This window comes from Peromyscus californicus, unplaced genomic scaffold (assembly GCF_007827085.1).
Source record: "Peromyscus californicus insignis strain IS unplaced genomic scaffold, ASM782708v3 Scaffold_8__1_contigs__length_139910024, whole genome shotgun sequence".
Lineage (NCBI taxonomy): Eukaryota > Metazoa > Chordata > Mammalia > Rodentia > Cricetidae > Peromyscus > Peromyscus californicus.
Window position 1 is genome coordinate 84,269,654 of NW_026294606.1, and position 25,015 is coordinate 84,294,668.

The 25,015-nt window shown below is 48.6% G+C and overlaps 1 protein-coding gene across 1 annotated transcript in view; it reads right to left on the minus strand.

The window, feature by feature from the left end:
* Positions 1-24,690, minus strand: part of Map3k21 (mitogen-activated protein kinase kinase kinase 21) — a 36,219-nt gene extending 11,529 nt beyond the window's left edge. Inside the window, exons 1-5 of the mRNA XM_052728978.1 lie at positions 23,236-24,690; positions 11,368-11,548; positions 8,895-9,043; positions 7,357-7,532; positions 1,027-1,267 (exon numbers count right to left, since the gene is read on the minus strand). Coding sequence (XP_052584938.1) covers positions 1,027-1,267; positions 7,357-7,532; positions 8,895-9,043; positions 11,368-11,548; positions 23,236-23,992 — 1,504 coding nt within the window. The 5' untranslated portion in view covers positions 23,993-24,690. The remainder of the gene's footprint in view (positions 1-1,026; positions 1,268-7,356; positions 7,533-8,894; positions 9,044-11,367; positions 11,549-23,235) is intronic.
* Between the last annotated feature and the right edge of the window lie 325 nt (positions 24,691-25,015).

Here is a 25,015-nt window from a genome sequence, read left to right on the forward strand (position 1 = left end):
TCATCACTAAAGCTGTCCTGTTCTGGGTATTGCACAAGTAAGAGTGTGTATATGCATGGGGTTCTGTGTCCACACACACAAACACACAGTAAAGGCCAAGGCTCCAAATGCCAGCTGGTGCCAATCCTGTGCCAGAATTACAGCACTGGCGCCATCTGGTGGTCATAAGAAGCTGCTGCGTGCTAAATCCTCCCTCCGTAATTGAAGTCCTTACAACAGTAGATGTTTGGATCTTCTTTGACTGAAATCTTGTATCAGGTGCCAGAAAGCGAATAAACATGTAGCTGAAATGTCCTCTTTATTTTCAGAAAGGAAAATTCTAAATACTACAATCCAGGAACTTTTGAGAATCTGGCACAAATAGTCAATTATGTCAATCTGTCTTGACTATTACTGGTTATCAGCTGAGCCAACGGCTGCCTATAGGAAGGAGGGGTGTTGTTCCATCCTCTGTCACGGAAGAGTGGGGTTCAGCTGGGCAGAGTCCATACTTTCTCCCAGTGTTGGGCCATTTCCATCCTGGTTCTATTGCTCGTTTCCCTGACCCAAGTTTGGGAAATCCTGAGAATTAACTACGGCAGCACACCTAGGACACGGCACAAATACTGAGAAAAGACAGGCTATGACGAAAGAGGGGCTATGAATTCTGATTTCTCAGTTGCCTTCTCCTTTTTATTCAGTCTGGGACTCCAGCCCACACAATAGTCATTCACAATTAGGGTATGTCTTCCCAGTTAATAAAAAAATTCCTTCAAAGACACGCCCAGTGGCTTTTCTCTCAGGTGAGTCTAGATGTGGTCACACTGGCGACTGATACTAACCACCACCCCATCTGCCCATCACCAAAAACTCAGGTGCAATGATAGTGCCCAACTTCTCTTTCAGATGACCCCAAACTCCCTACACCAGTGTATCAGGACCACGGTTGGCAAGCATGTGCACAATCACTCGTTCATTCATAAAATTATTCATTCACATTTTCAAATTCTAACCCCCTGAACTTTGCCGAGTTCTGACAGCACAAACCTGAGGGCAGGCTGATGCGGTGGCCGTCTTTGAGCCTCAGCCGGCCTCTCCTGAACTTCCCCTTTCTCTTCTTCACGTGCGGAGCCTCCTGGTTCAGCTGGAAGATGAGGACGTTCAGCTCCCGCTCCAGCACGTCGATCTCACGCTCTGCGAGCTGCTGTTCCCGGCGTCTGAGCAGCAGTTCCTGGGATTTCTGCTGCAGGGCGGCTCTGCTCAGCTCCTCCTCCCGGGATCGCAGCTCCTGCAAAGTCAGGTCCCAAAGGAGATCAACATGGGCTTCCTGTACTGCTCCTGACCCTTCACCACAAGCTCACTGCACCCAAGATGACCTGAGCTGCCGGTACCCAGCCTACTATTAACCTAGGGGAAACCACCCCCAAAGCTGGTGCCTTCTCTTCTGTTATTTCATGACAGGGAAAGGCAATGCTCACTTTCACACCTGAGGTTATCATCACTGTATCTTCGCCTCCAGCCTTTTTGAGCATCTAACACAGCTGTTCTCAACCTGTGGGTCGCAACCTCCACAGGGTTGACATCAGCTATCCTGTATATCAGATATTTACATTACGATTCATAACAGTAGTAAAATTACAGTTGTGAAGTAACAACAAAATAATGTTATGGTTGGGGGTCCCCACAACATGAGGAACTGTATTAAAGGGCCGCAGCATTAGGAAGGTTGAGAACCACTGAACTAACAAATAAATCATACATCAACATTCATCAACAAAGAACAGCTGTAAATGACCTAATTCATTCATTTATGTTTTGAGGCTCAGGCTGCCCTCAAGCTCACCAAGTTGCCCCAGATGACCTGGAATGTCTAATCCTCCTGCCTCCACCTCTTGAGGGCTGTGAATAGAAGCGTGTGCTACCAGGCTCCTGTTTATGAGGTGCTGGCATGGGACCCAGGGTTTCAAGAATGCCAGGCAAGCCTTCTACCAAGTGAGCTACATCCCTTGGCCTGTGAATGACCCATTTCAGCCTACAGTTATAAGTCAATGAGGTAAGCGGTGGTTCTCAGCCTTCCTCAAGATGCGACCTTTTAATACAGTTCCTCATGCTGTGGTGAACCCAGCCATAAAATTCTTTTCATTGCTACTTCATAACTGTAAATTTGCTACTGTTATGAATTGTCCATGTAAATATCTGTGTTTCCTGATGGCCTTAGTAGACCCCTGGGAAAGGGTCTTTTGACACCCCCTCCCTCAAGAGGTCACGACCCACAGATTGAGAACTCCTAAATTAAAGGCTAATCCTTGTAGTTACATGTTACGTATGACTATAGCTCATAATCCTTTAGGGGAAAACTGAGAATCCTGCACAGTTTTAAAGCATCTCAACGTTTCTCTAGCATGTTCTCTTCTTTATAGAGAAAAGCATTTGGGGTGGTTGTGTCTATGTAGCTCTTGCTGCTGCGACACCTAGCAGACATCAGTGCATGCAGTCCAACAGTTGCTACCCAGACACTCTGTCTCAGCAGAGCCTTGCGCCAAGCGCAGAAGATTCTTGGGTAGGGCTGTGACCTTCCAGAGCCTTGAGATAGGGGGTCAAACACTCATGGCTTTATGTGACAGACCAGTTTAAACAGCAACCACTCAAAGGGGCTCAGCCAACTAAGACACACTGTAAGGAGCCGCAGCCAGCCAGAGACCACACAGTTCACATCTCCAAGCCTTTGGACTTTTTCTAGATGGACTCGGGGGGCAGGGGGGGTCATTTGAGCCAATCTACACATATCAGAAAGAAAAGAGGAACACAGTAAACTGCTGTCCTAACAACAGAACAGAACGAAAGTGAGACCAAGAGTCCACATGACAAAGAAATGTATCCTTTGAAGCAAAAGAGTCCTCGGGCTGTGGCAGCTCCACCAAGAGGACCAGAATTCAGTTCTGAGTGCTCTGATCTTGATTTGTTTCTCTAAATAATTCACACAGACACAGCTACACATGCGACTCGCCCTGACTCACAGGCCTTTCAGCTGCTCGCCCTACCACATGCCAGCTGGCTCTGACGTACAGACGGGCCAGTATCTCCTCACTGGCACATGCCAGGAATAGACTGCTGTTTATCACTGGAAAAGAAAAAGAAATGCTGTGTAATTTTGAAAAATCTGTAGATTTTTTTTTTTTTTTAAAGATAGGGACTCATGTAGCCCTGTCTGGCCTTGAACTTCTGATTCTCCTGCCTCCGCTTCCTGTGTGTGAGGGTCACAGATGAGGGCGACCCATCCAGCTGCAAAGCAGTTCTGAGGCGAGTCCACACTGGAGATTGACTGCAGAGTACTTGAGGATAGAGGATGGTTTTAAACTCATCACAAGCATCCCCCCTTTGCTGAGACTCCCTGATTTTCAGTGGTGCTGGTGTTGGCCTCACGCTGCTGTTAACTGGGGTCAGCAATCCCTCATGCATCTTTCTAGATAAGCTGAGTAAGTAAACACTTTTATTTCTAGGTCCCTATCAAAAGGGTTCATCCCCTACAACAACTTCATGAACAACAACAACAAAAAGACTTTGTAAGGCGTTAGGGGCCATGATTGGTGGAAAAGCAGTCAAACTATGCGTCCTATTAAGTAGATTTTTAAAACTGGAAAAGCTGAGCTTGGGGTCATGGCTCAACTGGTAAAATGCCTGTCACACAAGCCCAAGGACCTGAGTTCAATCCCCAGAACCCACATGTAAAAGCCAGGCCTGAGAACACACATTTAATTACAAACAGGAGGATCCCTGGGGCTGCTAGCAGGTCATTCTGAACTGAACTGAGGAGTTCCAGATTCCAGTGAGAGACCTTGCCTCAGGAAAGCAAGGTGGAGAAAGATTGAGGAAGACAACTGAGGTTGACCTCTGACCTACAAACACACACACACACACACACACACACACACACACACACACACACACACACATAATAACAATAACATAATAATAATAATAATAATAATAATAATAATAATAATAATAAAATAAGCTTGAGAAGCATGTTGTGGAGTGGGAGGAAGACCTCTGGAGTGTTAGAACACACAGGAATACTCTGAAATCATGAAACACAAAAGCCTTCCTTCTGTCTATGTGGTTACTAGCAGGAGCATTTGCCTCAAGGCTCAGTGGGGACTTTCTGGTAATGGCAAAACCATTTTCCTGCAAGAAAGGTTAATGGTTAATGAGGACAAGCACTCTTTGAGGGCCAGTGGTGCCAGGTGCACACAGGGGACCCAGAGACAGACAGCAGTGATAAGCAGCCGGAGTGTGGGGAGGATTCACCATCTACAGAGTAATGTGGACGAGAGCCAAGGGCTGAGCATTAACTGGAGTGTGAGGCCCTCCTCCCTCAGCCAGTGGGCGGGAAAGGGAGATAGGGCACGTACAGAGGGTTTTCCACTCCTCGGGAAGATGCGATTAGAACCCTTACAGCACAAAGAGAAACACTATTGCAGATTCTCTAATCACGGATCACAAGGCCACAGGGGCCACTCGGAGGAGCAATGAGTAAGAGTCAAATACAAAGACAAAGCAGACGCCAACGGGAAAAATCCAGAAGGATAATAAGAAAACGGCTGTGCGTGGGTAGCGTGCCTGTGGTCCCAGCACTCGGGAGGCTTAGGAGACGGACTGCGGTGAGTTCACAACCAGCCTAAACTACACAGCGAGTACAGAGCGGCTTAGGATACTAAACAAGACTCTGCCACAATGGTAGGAAGAGGGAAAAAGAAGAAACTGTAAGTCTCCAGGCTGACGCCAGCACCCAGAGAAGGCTGTGACCATTCTGGAAGCATTATTTTATTATTTTACTCTACAACATGAGAATCGTCCCATTCCTGTGCTTACATCCTGCAGTTTCAAAACTGGTTATCAGCAGTTAAACAAAACACTGCCAGAACGGTTATGCAGAATAATATCACTCTCAAACTTCAGCTGCGTGATTTGAGGCCGTTTTCCCTCAAACTCTCCTGTCACTCTTTAAATTCAGTTTAGTTGTGGGTTTAAACACCTCATTTCAGGATTCTTGAAAATGAATTGGACAAGTGTACAAAAAAATAAAACTCTCAAAAATTTCCTATCATTTTAAGCCAACCAAGTATGTAAATGTTTCTAGAACTCTACAGAACACCTTGCCAAAAGGCATCCCTCCAGAAGTGGCCGCCATGCCTTCCTCTTCCAGTGGGTTTCCCTAGGCCTGGCCAGGGCAGAGTGGGAGGCTACAGGGCCCTGGGTCACAAAGCTCTGGCGTCTTTGTCCTGAGGCACATGCTTACATGGTACTTACTAAGCCGGAGGCGTGTGCTGGGCACCTCCTCACAGTTCCCACTCCCTTCTGTGACACCCCATGGGGAGGGACCCAGGGACCAAGGCCACTCGACAGCACCCAGCTGAGCCCAGAGGCAGCCAGCCTGTCTGAGCCAGAGCTCCAGGCACTCCTGGTCATTCTGCACAAGCACCCGGCATGGAGGTTGGACACCAGGCAGCAAAGCCCTCTGACCGGCAGAATCGTCCCTGAACTCAGTCTGGGGGACCAGGATGCTCGCATGAAACCTACTGCGGAACCCTTCAGACAGTAGACAGGATGCTTGCTCCTCATCTGTCCTAGAGTCCCAGGGAGGGACAATCCCTCCCTGGATATAACTTTAAGCTGACGAGTGACTTGAAATATTACGCTTGCCTTGTTACGGGTGCACATGCACAGATGTGCATCATCACACGTATAACAGAAGAATTTAAACTATTAAACACGTACACTTATCAAACAACAGCAAACCTGGATTCCTGAAAATGCTCACATGCTACAAAGATGTTTTTAAAAGAGTAGGTGCCATCACCGTGTCACAGAGCCATGCCTGAAATCTGGCTTCAAAACCTGGTAGTGACATTTAATAGGTTCTGTCACCATCCCCACGGAGACCAGGTTTGCTCAATTCACACCCCCAGCCGTCCGCCTCACACCAGCTCCCACGGCTCTCGGGAGCTGGTGAGGTCAATGCTCGGTGTGTGCCTCATTGCTGGCTTACTTTATTCCCTTCATAAAGTCTGTCGGCCGAGTACAGCCGAGCCCGTACTGAAGAGTTCAAAATGCACACATTTTCCTAATCTCCCCCACAAAGCAATGGATGGCCTTGGAGATCAGAGAGGACACATTACAAGGACCAGCATCTGAAAAACGTGACAAGACATGGCCTAGAAGAACATGGACCGAGTATGGCTCTGATTTGCCAAAGCCAACTGTGAAATGACTCCCTTGGTCCATCTGCATATGGAGCGAGCAAGGAAATGACATGACAGGGCACACCATGGTGTGCAAGGTCAGCACTGGTGCTGAGGTCCCAGCAATGCCCAACCCGAGCACCGTGGGTCACATGCAGCTGAGAACGGCTATGAACAAAGCCCGACAGGAAATAACAAACTTAAGACACTGTAAGTGGGTTTTGTGACCGGACTGTGTAGAGCGGGAACTTTGTGAGGAAGCTGTCAAAAGGTCGGGTGTGTCACAGGGCAATGACAAGGAAATTACTTCTCAAAACTTTTGCCAGTAAAAGAAACACGGAGGGCTGGAGAAATTGCATTGTGGGTAAGCCGCTTACTGGACGGTACCTGAGTTCAATCCCCAGATCCCACAAAAGGCCAGACACAGGGGCTCCTAACTCTAATCCCAACACTCTCCCAGCAAGATGGGAGATGGAGACAGGAGAATCACCTGGGAGCTCGTGGGCCAGCCAGCTTGGGGTACCCTGCCTCAACAAGGTGGAAGGAGAAGGAAATTTCAAAAGTTCTCTCTGACCTTTACATCTGTGCCGTGTACCATGCACGCCTACACACACACACACACACACACACACACACACACACACACACACACACACACAAATACACACACACACAAACACACACACACATACACACACACAAATACACACACAAACACACACACACACATACACACACACACACACACACACACACACACACACACACACACACACACCAAAATCTTCAAGCAAGATAAACATGGAAGTAGTATGAGGTGAGAGTTTGATTTAAAATACTCCAATTTCAGGGGAAGAAATGGAAAGAAGTATGTAAAGTGATCAAATTGGACATTTGGCAACTCGTTAACGTACGGGTTTATTATGCTATTTCTTGTCTCTTTTCGACTTGGAGATTTCCTAATAAAAGGATTTTTCTTCCCAGTTGTATGTTCTCAGCACTCTTTATTTTAACCCGAAGGAAAGCAAGCATCAATAAGGACTGGCATCTGACAAATGGCAGAACGCTAACAGTGCTCCCCGGCTGGTGTCCCCATGGTTTACGGGTGTACTGCGCAGTACGTCTGCTCTCTTACCTTCTCCTTGGTTCGAAGCTCGCTGAACATTTGCTGAATCTCCAGTTTCCAGTCTTCCTGCATGGAATGGAAAGACTCCTGGGGCATCTCAGTCGCCACCGCCCCTTCAATGGCAGTCAGCTGTTGAAGAATTAAGGCAAACGAAGGACGGATATGAGGGTCTTGTTCCCAGCATTCTGCGACAAATGAGAATCACATTACTTTCCCCTCTCAGTACGGCTAGGATGATCTCCAAGATGGCAGGCTTCCCAGTTTGACACTTGTCACTCTAAACCAGAAGCCCCTGTCTACAGTGTTGACTCCTGGAAATCTTAAGGGCATATCAGTGAGCGCCTGAGTGCCCGTGTCCCCGGTCCCAGGCACCCATGTCAGAGGTGAGCAGACACAGTGAGACCATCGGGCTTTTGCCTATATTAGCAGACACTTGATTCACAGATGCATGGTTTCAATGCTGAGGCCTAGCTGCTGTCGCAGAATTACATATCTATAAAATACAAGTCCCCAAGCCAACGTCTGAAGGATGTTATAATTACCACAGAAGTTCTAAGAAATAGATTAATGCTGGACACTGTGACACATGCCAGTAATTCCAACACTAGAGAGGTCGAAGCAGGATCCAGGTCCAGCCTGGATAACACGGTGAATTTGCAGCCAACCTGGGCTACAGAGTGAGTTTGAGGACAGCCTGAAATACATAATAAAGTTTCATCTAGGATGGGATACAGAGTGAGGTCAAGGCCAACCTGGTACACATAGCAAAACCCTGTTAAAAAAAAATCAAAAATCGAAACTGATGAAGTGATTCACAGCTCACAGACACAGGCAGCAAGCTTAATGATGAGGGTGGAATCAGAAGGTCGAAGCACAGCCACACTGCTGAGACCAGAAAGATGCTCATGATCACTATCTGGGACTTCAAATGAAGGCTTGGAGCCAGCTCGGGGCTGTGCTGTCTGCTGGCAGACAGTGGGACAGGGACAGGGAAGGCAAAGCACTGGGGGGCTTTAAGTTGCACAGCTGGAAATGCCAACGACTCACCTCTGTAGCAGAGGCGAACTTTTCAGAAAAGCACACTTAAAAGCAATTGGATTTTTTTTTTTTTTTTTTTTTTTTTTTTTTTTTTTTTTGAGACAGGGTCTCGTATTAGCCCAGGCTGGCCTGGAAACTCAAAGCAATTCTTCTGCCTCAGATTCTTGAATATTGAGATTACTGACATGTGAGCTACTGCATCCAGATTAATATTTCCTTTGCTTTTAAAATTCTATACAGTTATTTGTTTATTTATTCATTTATTTATGTGTGTGGGTTCAAGTGTACCATTGCATATAGTTAGAAGTCAGAGGACCACCTGTGGGAATCTGATCTCTTCTACCATGTAGGAATTGAACTCAAGACTGTCAGCCTTGGTGGTGAATGTCTTTATGTGATGAGCCACTCACTAGCACACATACTGCTTTAAAAATAAAATAGAAAATGTTACTGTTCCTATGCACGACTTTCCTTGACCCTAAACTCTTGAGATTGGGCCTGCACAATACCTTTCATGAGCTTTGCAAATGGCTCAGGGCAGGTGGATGGGATGGGCAGTGTGAGCTTGTTGACGGCCACCCCGTATGCCACAGCCAGTCCATCGATGCCACGGTAAGGGACCTCGCCTGTGAGCAGCTCCCACAGCAGCACCCCATAGCTGGAAAACAAAGTTCCCGTTAGTGACTTGGGCTCCAGAGCCTGCCCCACCCCTGGCTCAACTCCCTCTGGGATCAGCATTTCCAGCTGACCCAAGGCCACTGCTCTTCCAGGGTGGGAGGTGGCTCTGCCCCAGAACAGCTGGACATGATGGTACATACACACTTGCAATCCCAGCACTCAGGAGACTGAGGCAGGAGGATTATGAGCTCCAGGATACACAGTGCAACACTATCTCAAAAACTCCGCAGAAGGGTTCTGGAGAGATGGCTCAGCAGTTAAAAGAGCACTGGCTACTCTTCCAGAAGACTCTGGCCATATTCCCAGCACCCACATCACCACTCACAGCTGTTTCCAACTCTGGTCCTAGGGGGTCTGATGCCCCCTTCTGGCCTCCACAGGCACTGCATGCATGTGATACATGGATATACATACACTCAGGCAAAACACCCATACCGATACTTTTTTTTAACCCCCCAAAGATCTGTTACTCTAGAGCAGTGTTCTCAACCTTCCTAATGCTGTGACCCTTTAATACAGTTCCTCATGTTGTGATGACCCCTAACCATGAAATTATTTCATTGCTACTTCACAACTGTCATTTTACTACTGTTATGAATCATAAGGTAAATACCTGATATACAGGGTATCTGATATGTGGCCACAAAGGGTTCTCAACCCACAAGTTGATAACCGCGGTTCTAGATGATTCATTAGGCTTTACACTGACAGAGTCATAAGAGATACATTGTTGGGAGTTTTTGTGTTGCCCAGGCTACCCTCAAACCCTGGGCTGAGTGGATCTTCCGCTACAGCCTGCTGAGTGGCTGGCTATAGGTACACACCATTGTGCCTGCACAACTGGCAGTCTTGTTGGTTTTCACTTTTTATTTATTTGTAATTTAGCGTGCATCCAAGTGAGCACCGCAGCTTGCAAGTGGAAGTCAGAGGACAACTCGCAGGAGTCAGTTCTCGCCTTCCACCATCTGAGTCTCAGGGATTGGACTCAGGCTTGGCAGCAAGGGTCTTGACCCACAGAGCCATCACGCTGGTCTCAGCCACTTGTTACCCTCGCCAGTCAGGCATCTCTCCTTCTCTCCCACCTGGTGACTTTTAATGAAAATTTGGATCGTCTTTGCATAACTGAAACCAAAGTCTTGGTGGATTTCAGGTTTATCTGCCAGCAGTATCTGGAGGCTCTAAAGCTTGCCCTCGAACCACTTCCTGAATCCTCAGAAGCCTTTGGTAAAGTTTGTAGAAGGAGCTAGAGAAAGCCTAGAGTTCTGGAAGTCACTACCTCTAGTGGGACTCAAGATGAGGATGCTGAAGGAAATGTGGCCAGTAACCACTGTGCTCATGAGGACTCTGGCAGAAATCACCCTACAAACCACTTGAGTTACATTCCAGCAATGTCTACATTTTGCCCACATCCTGAGACTTTGAATGAGGCTGAAATTGGAAGGCAAGAGACTCAGTAATCTGAGAGAGAAAATTTCAACACAGCCTAACACTGGGGTTGTGGCATGGTTTATCACTGACTGCTTTCAGCAACTCGGATCAGGAGCAAAAAACAGTGGAAGTACTTTAAACGCTTGCAGTTTAGCCCAACAAGCCGCATTTGGTCCAGGCATCTATGAACAGAGACCTCCGAAACCCTGAGCCAAACCAAGCTTTGCTCCTTTAGCTTAATTATCCCAGAGTTCAGACCACAGGACAGAAAGCTGAGGGACATTCTTTGTCATCACATCTGTAGTTGGAATTTTCTTTGGGTCACCAACCAGCTCCCAAATAAAGACACAGAGACTTATTATTAATTATGAATGCTGGACCTTAGCTGAGACTTGTCCCACTAGCTCTTTTAACTTAATTTAACCTATTTCTCTTCATCTAGATTTATCCTCAGGGCTTTTTACCTTTCATTCATTCTGTACATCCTACTTTCCTGCTTCCTCTGTGTCTGGCTGGCTGGTTCCTGGTGTCTCCTTGACATCTTTTTCTTTCTTTTCTGAGCCTAAATTCTTCCTCCTACTTATTCTCCCTGCCCGGAAGTCCTGCCTACACCTCCTCCCACGCTATTGGCTGTTCAGCTTTTTATTAGACCAATCAGGTGTCTTAGGCAGGCAAGGTAAAACAGCAACACATCTTTACACAATTAAATGTAGCACATCTTTACATAGTTAAACAAATATTCCGCAACACACATCTGGATCAATACACTCACAAGCACTTTGCTATTTACCACAGAATCAGGAAGCCCTGCAGCCTCCATGGATCAAATACAACAACTCGTGGTTGCAGACAGACAAGGCAAAGGCCTATGCTCACCTCCAGATGTCACTGCCCTTGGAGAACAGGGAGGACCTGATGACCTCAGGAGCCATCCAGGCGTAGGTCCCTGCGGCACTCATCCTGGTGGTCCTGTGCCACTCCCTCGCCAGCCCAAAGTCCGTGATCTTCAGTGTCTTGTTGCAAATGTCATCATGTTCGATCTTCTCCAGCAGCAAAACTGCAGGGATAAGGGTGGGAAGGGTCTCAGCACATGGTTCCACTCCCAGCCCCAGTCTTCCAAGTCATCTGTTCTGTTATGCTTTATAGTCTGAATAGCAAAACTCTTTCCATTTACAAACTATTTTTGACCACAGATACTTGTATACAACACACCGTGATTGTATTCACACCTGCCTTCCACAATCTTGACTGGGCAGCCCAGGCCTGCATTCTGACTGCGGTACATACTCTACCCATGGCTCTCAGATGCATGTAAACAAGGAAAGTTGCCCCCAACTCCATTCTCTCCTCCTCTTCCTGCATGGGTCATGATTCTTCCTCTCCCCCTAGTCTCCTGAACAGTCCCCACCCAGTATGATCCCAGCACCCCATGGGAGCGGCCTTCCTCCTCCTCCTGGAATGATATCCAAGGGATCTGTTCCTGGAATGAGGCCACCCATGGGAGAAGTCACATGTCCATGATGCCTGGGCAGTCAAGACTGAGAACTCCCACTCACTCTGCAATGGTGCCCACTTGGTCAGTATGGCTCAGCCGGGCAGATGAAAGCAGAGGGGGCTCCTTGTCAGTTCTGTATGTTTTTTATTCTGTTTCACCAGGAGGGCACAGTGCTGAGCCTGACAGGGAAACCCCACCCCAGCTTCCTAGCAAAAAGAATGATTTTGGAAGGGAGAAGTCCAGTTTAAAAATGCAGTTTTCGTGGTACTGTGAGATGTGAACATAATATTGTCAGCTCTTTCAGGTAAACAAAATAAAATACACTCTCATGGTAGCTGCCAAAGTCAAGGAGAATGAATTTGCCTTCTGACACTTTATTTAGCTTACAGCAGTGCACAGCCATGACCAGGTAAAGTTCTAAGAAAATCTTCCAGCATGGTGCAGCTTCCACAGAAAGCAAAGGATTCTTAGGGGCAAGAGCCTTTTATCAGGATATCTCAGTTAGGATCAGTTATCAAAGACAACACAGCAGGAAAATTAAATGTTCCACTCCAAGAAATTCCATCCTAATCAAAGCAGAGTGTCTTTCCTGCTGGATGCACGAGAGATCGCCACCAATAGATGACATATTAACATAGCTCATTATCAAACATCTTCTGCAAAGCTCTCACAGACGTCTGAACCCATGGAGATAATTTGCGAGATACCATGACTTCATGAAATTGGAAATTCAGAAGGCAAACTCATCAGAGGCAGACCACCCAGTTCAGCCCACAGTTGCTGATGCCTGCCCATCTTTTTTTTTTTTTTTTTGTGCTGGGGTGTTAGTTTTTCTTTTATCTAGCATTTCTCTGTGCAACTACATATAAAACTTAACTCCAGAAACTATTGTACCATTCCTCCAAGTGCCCACAGCAACACTGAACTCTGTAAGCCTCAATATATGCTGGGCTAGCTCCAGCAACGATATAGCACCCATTTCTAACAGTAAAAATAGCGTCAGCCATCTCCCACTGAGCAGAGCTGTTTCCACACAGTTCAGCTCTTAATGTGCCAGTCAGTCAGGGGAGAATTAAAACTTTCGGTTTATAGCCTTAAAATGCCACCCAAGATCCCAGGGCTACACACAGAGGTGTGCCTGTATGGAAGATCTCTAACATCCTCCAGTCATGCCATGTTGTCCCAAGGAGGCAAGGCAACCAAAAATGCCTGCTGACTGCATGGGTGCTTAAACAGTACTTCCTGTAAGCTAAAAGCCTATTTTGTCCTTGTGAATTTTAAGAAAAAATAAATCCTATTAAAAAAGAGATGCAGCTCCTGATCCTTTAAGTGGGTACTCTTAAGCACGGAAACAAACACCAATGATTAGCTCCTTCACCAGGTTCCATTCTCCCCTACCCCCTTACACCATCACTAACTTCATTTGCAAGGAATAATAATGATCCTTCTGCAAAGGCCCAGGCATCACAAAGGCTTGCCGTTCTGTAAAACTGATTTCACGGGACTCTCTTCCACTTACTACCTCATTCTTGTAACAAGCGGACAGGAAGGTGTGGTCTGCATGAGAAATGACCGCCCACAGAACCATGTGCTTCAACTCTCGGTCCTGAGCTGGCAGCCCTGTTTTGGAAGGGGCGGGCCTTGAGGCTTGATCGCTCGGCCCCACTTCCGGTTCACACTCCTGCTCTCTGACCACGGACAGAAAGTGACCTGCTGCCTCACACTCCTGCCGCTGGGCTTTCTGCATCATGGTGGAGTTGATCTGTCTCCATATGAACCAAAATAAACCCGCCGCCCCTGAAGGGCCTTATCTGGAATCTGATCACAACAATGAGAAAAGTCACAATGCGGACGACGCAGCAGCAGCAGCAGCAATGAAAGCGGACCTCGAAATAGCCTTGTCCCCGGATCCACACCACATGTGATGGCCAGAGCATGGACTCCTGAACACAGGAGAGCAGCTGGGAGGAAGAACTGGGCTCCGGCCAGCAACAAGCCAGCTTCCTTCCTACGCAGGCAGGAGGGTGGTTTGTGCAATTAGCAGTTGTCCTGTCACAGTTCAGAAGCCAGCCTCTCTTTCCCCGGGTCCAAAGTTCCCCTAGCAACTGGCACTGCACACTCCAGACCAACACAAAACAAGTTAAAATAACACCTCGGTACCAACTGCAGGCCAGGGCTCCATGAAAGGCCCATTGTGTGGGACTCCGTTTCCAACTGGCATGGCAGAATTCCTGAAATTCCTTATCTTTAGGGCAATGTGACCGAAACCACAACTTGCCACCTCAAAAGGTAAATTAGACCTGGGCCTCCCTCCAAGTCTCGCCAGGTTTCAGGTGCACACAGGTTGGGCCTACTTCACTTCCGGTCCCCCCAAGTAGGAACGGCCATAGATAGGGCTGGCCGTCTGGATCAGAGCCGCATCAAGCAGGTGGGCTTTCTGGCCTCAGAAACGTGAATTCTCCTTAGCAGCCGAGCTGTGAGCCTTCGCAGATCTTCTCTGAGACTGCAGCTAGAGCTCTCGGCCTTGTCTGTGGGCTCCGTTCTTCAGCACCAGGCCTTAGGCTTGGCCACCCACCCAACCATGAGGCGGAGAGTCCTCCAGCCTCTCTGAAGTCTCCTCTTGGCCTTTGTGAATTTGTTGGCATGAAGCATTTTTTAAAGCAATTACAGCATACCCATTCTGTTTTCTCCAACATTTATGGGGTCACTGAATCCAGACTCCATTCTATCTGTGAGACAGATGGGTCTCAATTAATCTTTAACTAGGAATGTATTATTTAAAAAAAAAAATCAACAAGTAGAGAAAAGGGACAAAGTAGAACACATTTACAAGCACCATTAATCTCGGTCTAGGGTCACAAGGTCACCTCACGAATGTCCATTTTGCACACGCTAGGGGGCACTGGGTGTGGGGCGGAAGGGAGCTGTCTATATTTACTATACCATCCTTGTCTTTCTTCTCATCTCGTCCTGGTCCCCGAGCCATGGAAGAAGGTCCTGAGTCTGACCTGGTTTTCAAGTCTATCTGCCATCCTTTGACATGATCTTTCCAGCTCTTTCTTGTATTCCCCACACAAACCCCACGTTCTAACAATTCTGGTATCCAAAGTCATTGCAAATTTTAAAACAAAATAAAAAACCACAGCATCGTCTCCATGTCCCCACCTCCCAGCACCTGCTCACTGTGTGAAAACCCTCCAACAATAAGCCAGGCTCTCTGAACTCCTCACGGAGCGGGAGCCATCATCTTTGGGATCCCGACTGGATCCTGCTTCAGCATTGAAGAATTTATAAAGAGCCCTTTCAGCTGGGCGATAGTGGAGCACGCCTTTAATCCCAGCACTGGGAAGGCAGAGTCAAGCAGATCTCTGTGAGTTCGAGGCCAGCCTGGTCTACAGAGCAAGATCCAGGACAGGCACCAAAACTACACAGAGAAACCCTGTCTCGGAAAACAAAAACAAACAAACAAAAAAGAGCCCTTTCCTAGTGCCTTCCCCCTAACTTGATGGAAGGTTCTCTCTTCTCTTCTAACAATTAATTTTTATTGTATATGTCAATGTTCTGTCCACATGTATGTATGTGCACCATGTACCTCCCCAGTGCCCTCAGAGGCCAGAATAGGGAGTCAGACCCCCTGGAACTGGAGCCACCTTGTGGGTGTTGGGAACATGGCAACTGGACCTGGCATGTTCATGTATTTTGTTGTGTCTTTGTTGGCTGAATGGGTAACCAAATAACCAAGACTGTGTGTGAGAAATGGTTGGGAGGAAGGAAAATTATCATAAGCTCTGTCACCTTATATCACCTGCCAAGTGTAAAACCACTCACCTCTGCCCTCCTGAGAAAGGATCACACCCCAGTCACAAAGGAAGAGGCTGTAAAAATAATCACAGCCAAGCAGGTGTCCTCAGAGCACACTGCTCCCAGAAGTCTAGCCCCAGTCCCACCTCCGCTGGCCTTAGAGAACCCCTTCTCCGCCTTGCTTCACCTCCAAGCTATTCCTGCTTGTGTCCTCTCTTCCCCTGGCTCTCCTGACTCCCTTCTTTCCCTCATTCTGACCCATGGACTTTTCACTCCAACCAGGGCCCTCTGCATCTGCTCTCACACTGTTGCCTGTGACATCCAAAGAACTGAAAACATATACACGAGACCACACACAGCTTTGTTCAAACCCTCCTGTGACAAGTCAAAGCTTTGCAGACCCCAAGGGTTCAGACAAGCCTTCTCTTCTCTCCTTTTCACTCCCTCCCTCCACGCCAACTTCCTGCTAAGAACCTTGACATAGCTTCCCTCCTCCCCTCCCACAAGAACACAATTCAAGACTTGGGATTTTCCTAAAAGCCCACTCTTTGGGAGAACAATCTAGAACATTGCAGCCCATCCTGACAAAAGCACATTCTCTTCGCTTTCCTTGAGACAGGGTCTCACTTTGTAGCCCAGGCTGGCTCTCCTGCCTATGCTAGCGTGCCCAGCTTTCTTGCTGTTGTTTTGTTTTGACAGAGAGTCTTACACTGGGCAGCCAAGGCTGGCATAGAATTCACCATTGTAGCTCAGGGCCTTTTCAAACTCCCAGCAATTCTCCTGCCTCATCTTCCCAAATCCTAGTATTCCAAGCATGAGCTCCCCATACCTGACTGTCATCTCCCTTTCAACCTAAGACCTTAGACTAAGCGTCATTCAGCATCCAACTGATTTAATGTCTGTCTCACACACTAGGGGGAAGAAATTGTTTCCCCTTTGTCCACTACAGAGAGCCAAGAGCCTGGAAACATTCCTGATACCTAATATACAGTCAATAAATAACCAGTGTGTGTGTGTGTGTGTGTGTGTGTGTGTGTGTGTGTGTGTGTGTGTGTGTACACGAATGAATGTGCTTACTAAGTACAAAAAGACAGACTTCTGCAAAGAAAACCCAGATACAGTTAACTAAAATAGACCCCACACATCACTCACAAACCAAATGCAGGAGACAAGCCTTTGCAACAGTATTCTCTCGTCATGGAAAACTGTTCACTGCTCATGGCATGAGAACTCTATATGGACATTTCTATTAGCTCAGCACGTTAACAGTGGAGGCACCTATAGAAAGCAGGCTGGGGGCTGAAGAGGCAGCTCCATCAGTCAAGGACCTGTGCATGAGAGACCCTCAAACACTAAAATCAAGGTAGACAGATGTTCAGACCACACACACATACAAGAAAATGAGGACTGGAGAGATGGCTTGGGGTTAAGAGCACTGGCTGCTCTTCTAGAGGACTCAGGTTTGATTCCAGGGTGACTCAAGACCACCTGTACCTCCGGTTTTATGGGTTTGGTAACCTCTCATGCCTTTAGTGGGTACCAGGCATGCACCTGGTGAACAGATATACATGCAGGCAAAATACCCATACACATAAAATAAAAAAGAAAGAAAGGAGAATTTTTTAAAAGAAAAGAAAAATTTGAGCCAGGCAGTGAACCAAATGAATATACTCCAAGTCTCCAGGGAATCGAAAATCGAAGCATACAGTGATTTGTTCATAAATTATCAACAATGCATGTGAAGCTGATGTCCGAGGGCCACTTTCCTTGCGCTGCTGCTGTCAGGCAATCTCTGACTGCACCATCATAAAGCAGACAATGGCATCTTGTTCCTAAGTTCCCTGTGCACACACACCCTTGCATGGCATCAAGGCTCGGTGCCTGGCCACATTGGAAGCATTTCCTCCCACAAGCCCCATCCCGGCCTCTCCATCCAGGCACACCTGTAACTGCTACTGTTCCTTATAGTGTCGTTCGCCCCCACGGCAATGTTTACCCAACTGCCTTTGAAGTGTTAAGAACCATGGGACAGATTTTTCCCACAGGACTTGAGTCAGTCTCCAAGAGAGGATTTCTATACACAATACCACAAATCAGGATGTTCTGTAACTTGACCGTGGTCACACAGCCACCAGGAGATGACACTGATATATTCAAATCGAGGATTGGGGACGTGGCTCAGTTGGTGGGGTGCTTGGCTAGCATGCAGCAAGCCCTGGATTCCATCCCAGCAGTCAGGAAGTAGAGGCAGAAGGATCAGAAGTCCAAGGTCATGCCTGTCTGCCTACAGAGGTGAAGCCAGTCTGTTATACATCAGACTCTCTCTCAAAACAAAAGAAAACAAATTCAGACCTGAGTGACCTTAAGTGAACGCCCTGACTCTTGAAGATTCCGGTAATGTTAAGCATTCACGTGTTAGCATGAGCAAGCAAGGACTACACCGTGTGTCTCAGGCCTCGCCCCTAGATTCCTGGAAGCCGTTTTCATGGGACAGCAATGACAGCCTTCACTCACCTCACACCTACCTTGATCCCTTCTGCTCACTGGCTGGTCATTAAAAACATGAGTCAGGGCTGGGGATATAGCCCAGTGGTGGAACACTGTTATAGCACACACTTGCCTAGCACACACTAGCCCTGTGTTCCACCCAGCAAGGAAAATACACACATACAATAATTAAACAAATAAACAACACAAGTCAGATCACACCAGTTCTGGGCACAATGTGCTCCCAGGCTCTCAGGCAGAGGCATCAGAGCTCCATGAGCCCACAGGTCTGACCATGTGTACCTGGCCTCAAGCTCTCCACCCCAGGCTGCTTCCTATGGCTCTGCTCTGAGATGGTTCCCTCTCCTCCACCCCCACCCTCTCTCTCACCAGCTTGATTATTACCTGGCAGACATGCTAACACTAACCTAGCGTGACTGCCAGGCCTTACATTGGACTCTGATGGCAGAGACACTGTCACTGTCCCTTGCCTTGCCACAGTGTCCCTGTGACCCAGAATGGGCCAAGGAGGTTTAAATGTGCCCGGGAGGACAAGGTGTTGTTTTTGCCTCTTCTCTGAACGTATACGTAAAACCTGCTGGCTCTGCTGGCTCGGATCTCTCATTTCAGCTGCTCAGGAGGCTGGATTTGAAAGTTCAAGGTTTGCCTGGGCTACAGAATTCTTGCAAGGCCAGCCAGCACTCCATGGCCAGACCATGTGTCAGAATAAAAACAGAAGGAGGTCTGAGGATGCAGCTCAGGGAGTGACTGAGGAATTTCTCGGGAGACCCCGGGCTCCATCCCTGTGGGTCAGGAGGCAGTTTCCATGGTTCCTCAAAACTGTCTTGTTTCATTCTCCAGCAGGGCACAAGGGCAGACAGACAGACAGCTCAGCCAGCCATGCTTGCTCCACGTTGTGCTCCCTAGGAGTCCGGGGCCAGCGTCTCTTTACCACCGTGAAGCTCAAACCTGCAGCTACTTTAGGGCTGCGGGGGGCGTGGTTCAGTGGGTAAAGGACTTGCTGTGCAGACATGAGGACCAGATTTGATCTCCCAGAACCCGAATGAAAACGCCAGGCATGGTGGCACTTGCTTAGAATCCAGTGCTGGGGCAGTGGAGACAGCCAGACCCCCGGGGCCAGATAGCCAGCAAGCCTAGCCAAATTGGGAAGACTTGTCTCAAAATACAAGGTACAGGGTCCAGAGGACTGACACCTAAGGCTGACTCCTCTGGCCTCTACACACACACACACACACACACACACACACACACACACACACACACACACACACACACACCTGCAGCTTTGGCTCAACTTTCAGTTTCTAACCATCAGTCAGAAAGGGCAAACGTTGTCCATGTCATTGATGCTTCACCACAGACAAGTCTCCAAGACTTAAAACACACTAGAAAAGAAAATCTGTCAAAAGGTATAGAATCGCTGGTTATGGTGGCCCATGCCTTTAATACCAGCACTCAGGTAGATCTCTGTGAGTTCAAGGCCAGCTTGGTCTATAGAGTGAGTTCCAGGACAGCCAGGGTTGTTCCACAGAGAAACCTTGTCTCAAAAAAAACCAAGAAAAAAAAAAAAGAAAGAAAAGAAAAGAAGAAGAAAAAAAGCGTGTAGACTCTTCCAACAAAATCAAACATTTGTTTAAACAGTAATTCCCCCCACTGAGTGGGGTGTGAGCCCTCTCCTACTGTTCAGTCACGAGGGTTGACTGCAGAGTGAAGTAAAGCTCAATATTGACTCAAGGCCCTGTGTACAGTCAGTAACTCACTACCACCGTCAGCAAACAATACAGTCAAACACAACTGCTGAAGCCATGTTGCTACACTCCACAGTCAGAGTGAGAAGGTAAAGCCTCCTACACTGGAGGGAATTCTAAAATACCTCATTTGTCCACTAAACAGATAAAACAGACATCAAGGACAGAGTCCTGTGTGTCTCATCGTCATTTGAACACTGTAGGCCACATTCAAATATCTCTTTTCATTCTAATTAAGTAATTATAATTATGGTGATATCACAACAAATCCTTGGCCAAGCTAGAGTCTGGCCAACTAATCCATTTAAAGTGCTTTTTTATTTAAAGTTTTTTAGTGTTTTGAGACAAGGTCTTACATAGCCCAAGCTGGCTTCAATCTCAGCATGTATCTTAGGATAACCTTAAACTTCTGATCCTCCAGCTTCCACCTTCTGAGTACAGTAATCACAAGAATTTGCCACATGCCCAGTTTCTGGGGTGCTGAGGATGGAGCCCCATGCTAGGAAAGCACTCTAGGAACTGAGCTCTATCTGCTGCTTACAACGGCAACATTTTAAAATAAAGGAAGCCTCTTCTGTCTTTGAAGAGATTTAAAAACACCCTAGGGTGTGGGGCTGTTTGTTCTAAGGGCAAAAGATTTCCAAAAGCTAACTTAGGAGGGAGTTGCCTCCAAAGTACAAAGTGTCTCCCAGACATGCAGCAGTCTCACGTTGGCCGGTGTCAACAGAAACCATTTAACTTATTTTAGAACGATTTCCAAGTATTAGGAATTCTTTAAAGGTTCACCTTTTATGTGAAAGAGTGTATATGCAAGGCTTCCCATGCCCTCCTGTGCTTTAATCACTCCTGACAGACATAAACTGCTTGTGATAAACTGCTGGTGAACATGTGGTGTGGCCCTCAAGATGCCCCGAGCCAGGACTAGCGACATAGCCCAAACAGTAAAACATTTGCTTGTGATCATGTGTGCCTAAGAGAGAGTCCGAGAACCCATGTGCAAAAAGCTTCGAATGCTGGTGCATGCCTGTAATCCCAGCACAGGGAAAGAAACGGATGGAATCTTGAGGCTCACTAGCCAGTCAGCCTAGTCTAGTATAAGCAAGTTTCTAGATCAGAGATCCTGTCTCAGTCAAAAGGTAAAAGGTACTGGAGGAATGAAAAAAGTCCCCAGGCTGTCCTCTGGTCTCCACATGTGTGTGCTTGCAACTGCATACTCAAATAAAGAACCATCCACCAAACCAGACTGGGTACAATGCAGGAGCAGTAGCTACAGCCTTGTACCTTTGGTGCGAGGATTGATGCATCTTGAGCATTAATTTGGACAGAATTAACTTGCAGAATACCAGGTTCTGGGTTATCATGGAGCTCCTGCAGAGGAGAGGATAGTATGATGCACTATTATTGTTCTGCAGAGGCCCTCCAGGGTCAGGCTGGGGTCTTACCTTGTTCTGTGGCAGCAGGCTACATACATATTGCTCTCAATGACAACATACTTCAGGAACTAAGAACGGTTGATAGTAGTAACTATGAAGTATGTATATAAATAAGCTCCTTGAAGATCATGCTGTTATGCAGGAGAACGGCTTAGTCAGTAAAGTGTCTGCTGTAAGTGCAAGGACAGGACCTGAGTTCCATCTTCAGAACCCACAAGAGTGTGGCAGCACACTCTTATGACCCCAGCAGTGGGGAGGCCGAGACGGGAGAGTTCATGGGGCTCCATGGGTCAGCCAGCCTAGCCAAACCTGGTGAATTCCAGGGACATGAAAGACTCTATCCCAGTAAAAAGGTGTAAGGCACCTAAGAAAGGACACTCAAGGTTTACTTCAGGCCTTCACATGCAGGAGCACACACATGCACCCACTCACACATGTGCACCTGGATATACATAAATACACACACATGAGATAAAGACATGTTGCACATTAGTATGACACAGTTCTTAAAGCGAACCACTCCAGGGACCTTCATACAGTCAGCTGAGACACACAATGACCACCATCACTTCTTCACGACATGCTTCCTTAGACTCCCTACTCATCACTGGAACAGCTGAGACCTAAATTAGATAGGCTGGGAGAAGAGATTGAGGGCCATTCAATGCTCATGCATAGCTACAACATTCAACTTATTCATAATTTGCATAACGGACAGAGTATGTTTGTAACTCTCAAATACATTTCTATACTGAAGGATTTGATAGCAAAAGAAAATCCGTGCTAGCATATAAGGAAAGTACCATTCATTCCCCTGGCTACTGTCTTTCTGCAGAAGACACTGATGTCCTTCCAGCTAGCACCTGTCCCAACAGGTTTCAGAGGTCTGATGGGCATGCAACACTGGCTGGTCAGCAACAGCTCTGGTTGAATCCTTTAGTCTTGCAAGAGATTCCATTTCACTCTAGGAAGGGAAGGCTCTTCATTAGGGAAAAAGCAACCTCAAACAGCAATCCTCTAGCTCGCTTACACAGCAAATCTTAGTAGGGTTTGTGTTTAGATCACATGCCAGCTCTCTGCTAACATCTGGGAAATCCACTCTGACTTATAGATAAGGTAACTGACACCAATCAGATATTTCAGGTTTCCAGTAGAGTACAGGATCCATGCACTTGTTCTCAGCCCAGATGGGCGCTTCCAATTTGCAGAAAAGATTCCTCCAAACAACAGTAAGGTCATGTTTCATATACAGAGACATCTGAGTGGTAAGGTTTTGGGGAAGCCCAAAGGACAAGAAGCCATGTTCACGGTGAGATGATATGGGGGCAAAGCACCCCAAGGGAGTGCCTGCTTGGAATGCATTAAGTCCTATGTTTGCAGCGTGTACCAGAAAAAGGAATTAGAAACTTGTAAAGTGGAAGGAAATGGGGAGGGGGGTTGATGACGGATAGCAGGCTAGACATACTCGGCTTAAGGTCAGGGCCGGCAAAGTCCTGTGCAAACGAATTGGGAGACCTACACAGACATATAAACACTCGCTGGGGTTTCCTGCGGGTCCAGAGAGTAACATGAATTTACCTACGAGCAAGCCGGTCCCTGTCTTTTAAAAAGATGCCCAAGGGTAATAACGCCAGGGTGAGCACAAACCGACCTAAAACAAGTTAATCAGGGCCTGTCTTCTGGCTCTCAGAGTCCTGGGCAGACCAGACCCCTCTCTTTGCTCCTGGCACCCCCTTCCCTTGAGTCTAGCCTCACTTACTGTTGCTGGACTTGAGGTCGCGGTGCAGAATAGGCACCACAGCCTCTTCGTGCAGGTAGAGCATACCGCGGGCAATCTGCACCGCCCAGTTGACCAGCACGTGCGGGGGGATGCGGCGTGCGCGGCGGTGGCCTGGAGCTCGGGGATCTGGTGCGGCGGCTGCCAGCGCGCGGTTGAGCGCCCCGCCGCGCGCGAACTCCAGCACCAGGCAGAGGTGCGGCTGCTGTAGGCACACACCCCGCAGCTGGATGATGTTGGGGTGCCGCAGCATGGCGAAGAGCCGCGCCTCGCGTCGTACGCTCTCGGCCGCGGCCGCCGCGTCCTGCTCAGGGTCCCGGCGTGCCGCCTTCACCGCCACCTCCTGGCCCTGCCAAGTGGCGCGGTACACCTGGCCGAAGCCGCCGGCGCCGATCAGCTCCTTGAGCTCCAGGCGCTCGAAGTCCACATGCACCGGTGAGCAGGGCTGCGGCAGGGGTGGCGCAGGCGGCGGCACCGGGCCACACGGCGCCACGTAGCTGGCGGGAAAGATGCCCAGGCGTCTCTGCACTTGGCCGGCCCACCAGCCCTCGTCGCCTGACACCGCCGCGTCCTGGGACAGCACCTCCACCAGCTGGCCGCGCCTCAGGCTCAGCTCGTCCTCGCCGCGCGCATCGTAGTCATAAAGTGCGGCCCACATCCCGGAGGAGGAGCACCCCGAGTCGCCCCGGGCTGGGGACCGTGGCGTGTCTGCCGTGCCCTCGGCTCCAGGCAGTGCCATAGGGGCGATTGAGAGGTCGCTGGTGGACCAAGAGCCCTAGCCACCACCTCAGCTTCCCTGGCCTCCAACGGTGCGCTTCATCGGTCCAAGCCAACAGGGAAGGGGTGCAGGGATTGAGCGGGACAACAGAGGTCACGCCCACTGCCCGAGGGCTTTGGCCTCAGCTCTGCCCCTTGTTTGGCTAGCTCTTTCCTTCTGCCGCTGGTGCAGATGCCGGGTGGCGGTGCTGGGCCTGCCGTGGACTCCCGCGCGCTCCCCAGTAGACGCCCCCCAGCCCCGCCTCCTTCGGCGACTCGGTCCTCCAGGTTCCCCCTGGCACCAACCCTGTCTCCGCCGAGTTCGTCACCCCTGGTATCCACCCTCCAGGTCCTTTAGTCCCGCCCTAGTGCCCGTCCCGCCCTCCGGGTTCTTTAGCCCCTGGAACTAGCTCAGGAGCCTGACCTGAACCCGCCTCCTGGACCTGATACGCCCCCTATATATCCATTCCGCCAAGTGGACACTTCTGTCCCTGCAATTCTGCTCTCCGGGACCGGGTCCTCCCTCTAAGCTTCCCTGGTTCCACCCCTGGTGCCCGCCCTTTCTTTCCAATTTCATTCTCCAAGTTCATTGGTGCCCCTGGATCCACCCCTCCAGGTCATTAGCCCCTCCCTGGTGCCCACCCTTCCCAAGTTCATTCTCCAAGTTCATTGGCGCTCCTGGAGCCACACCTCAAGGTTCATTTACCTCGCCCTGGTGCCTGCCTTCTCGGCTCTTCCCTCCACTCTGAGTTCATGAGTAACCCTGAATCTTCACCCGGGAGCCACCCTGTGTACAGGTCCTTTAGGGGTCTGGACATGGCCGGCGAGCGCCTGTCTCCGGGATCTGCCCAACCCGCTCCAAGTCTATTACGGTCCTCTGGATCACTCCCAAGTCTATTACGGTCCTCTAGATCACTCGGTCCCCTCTACCGTCCTTCAAGGCCCGCACCTGCTTCTAAGTCCATTATGACCCCGCCTCCAGACTGTCATTCTTTACGCGTCCATT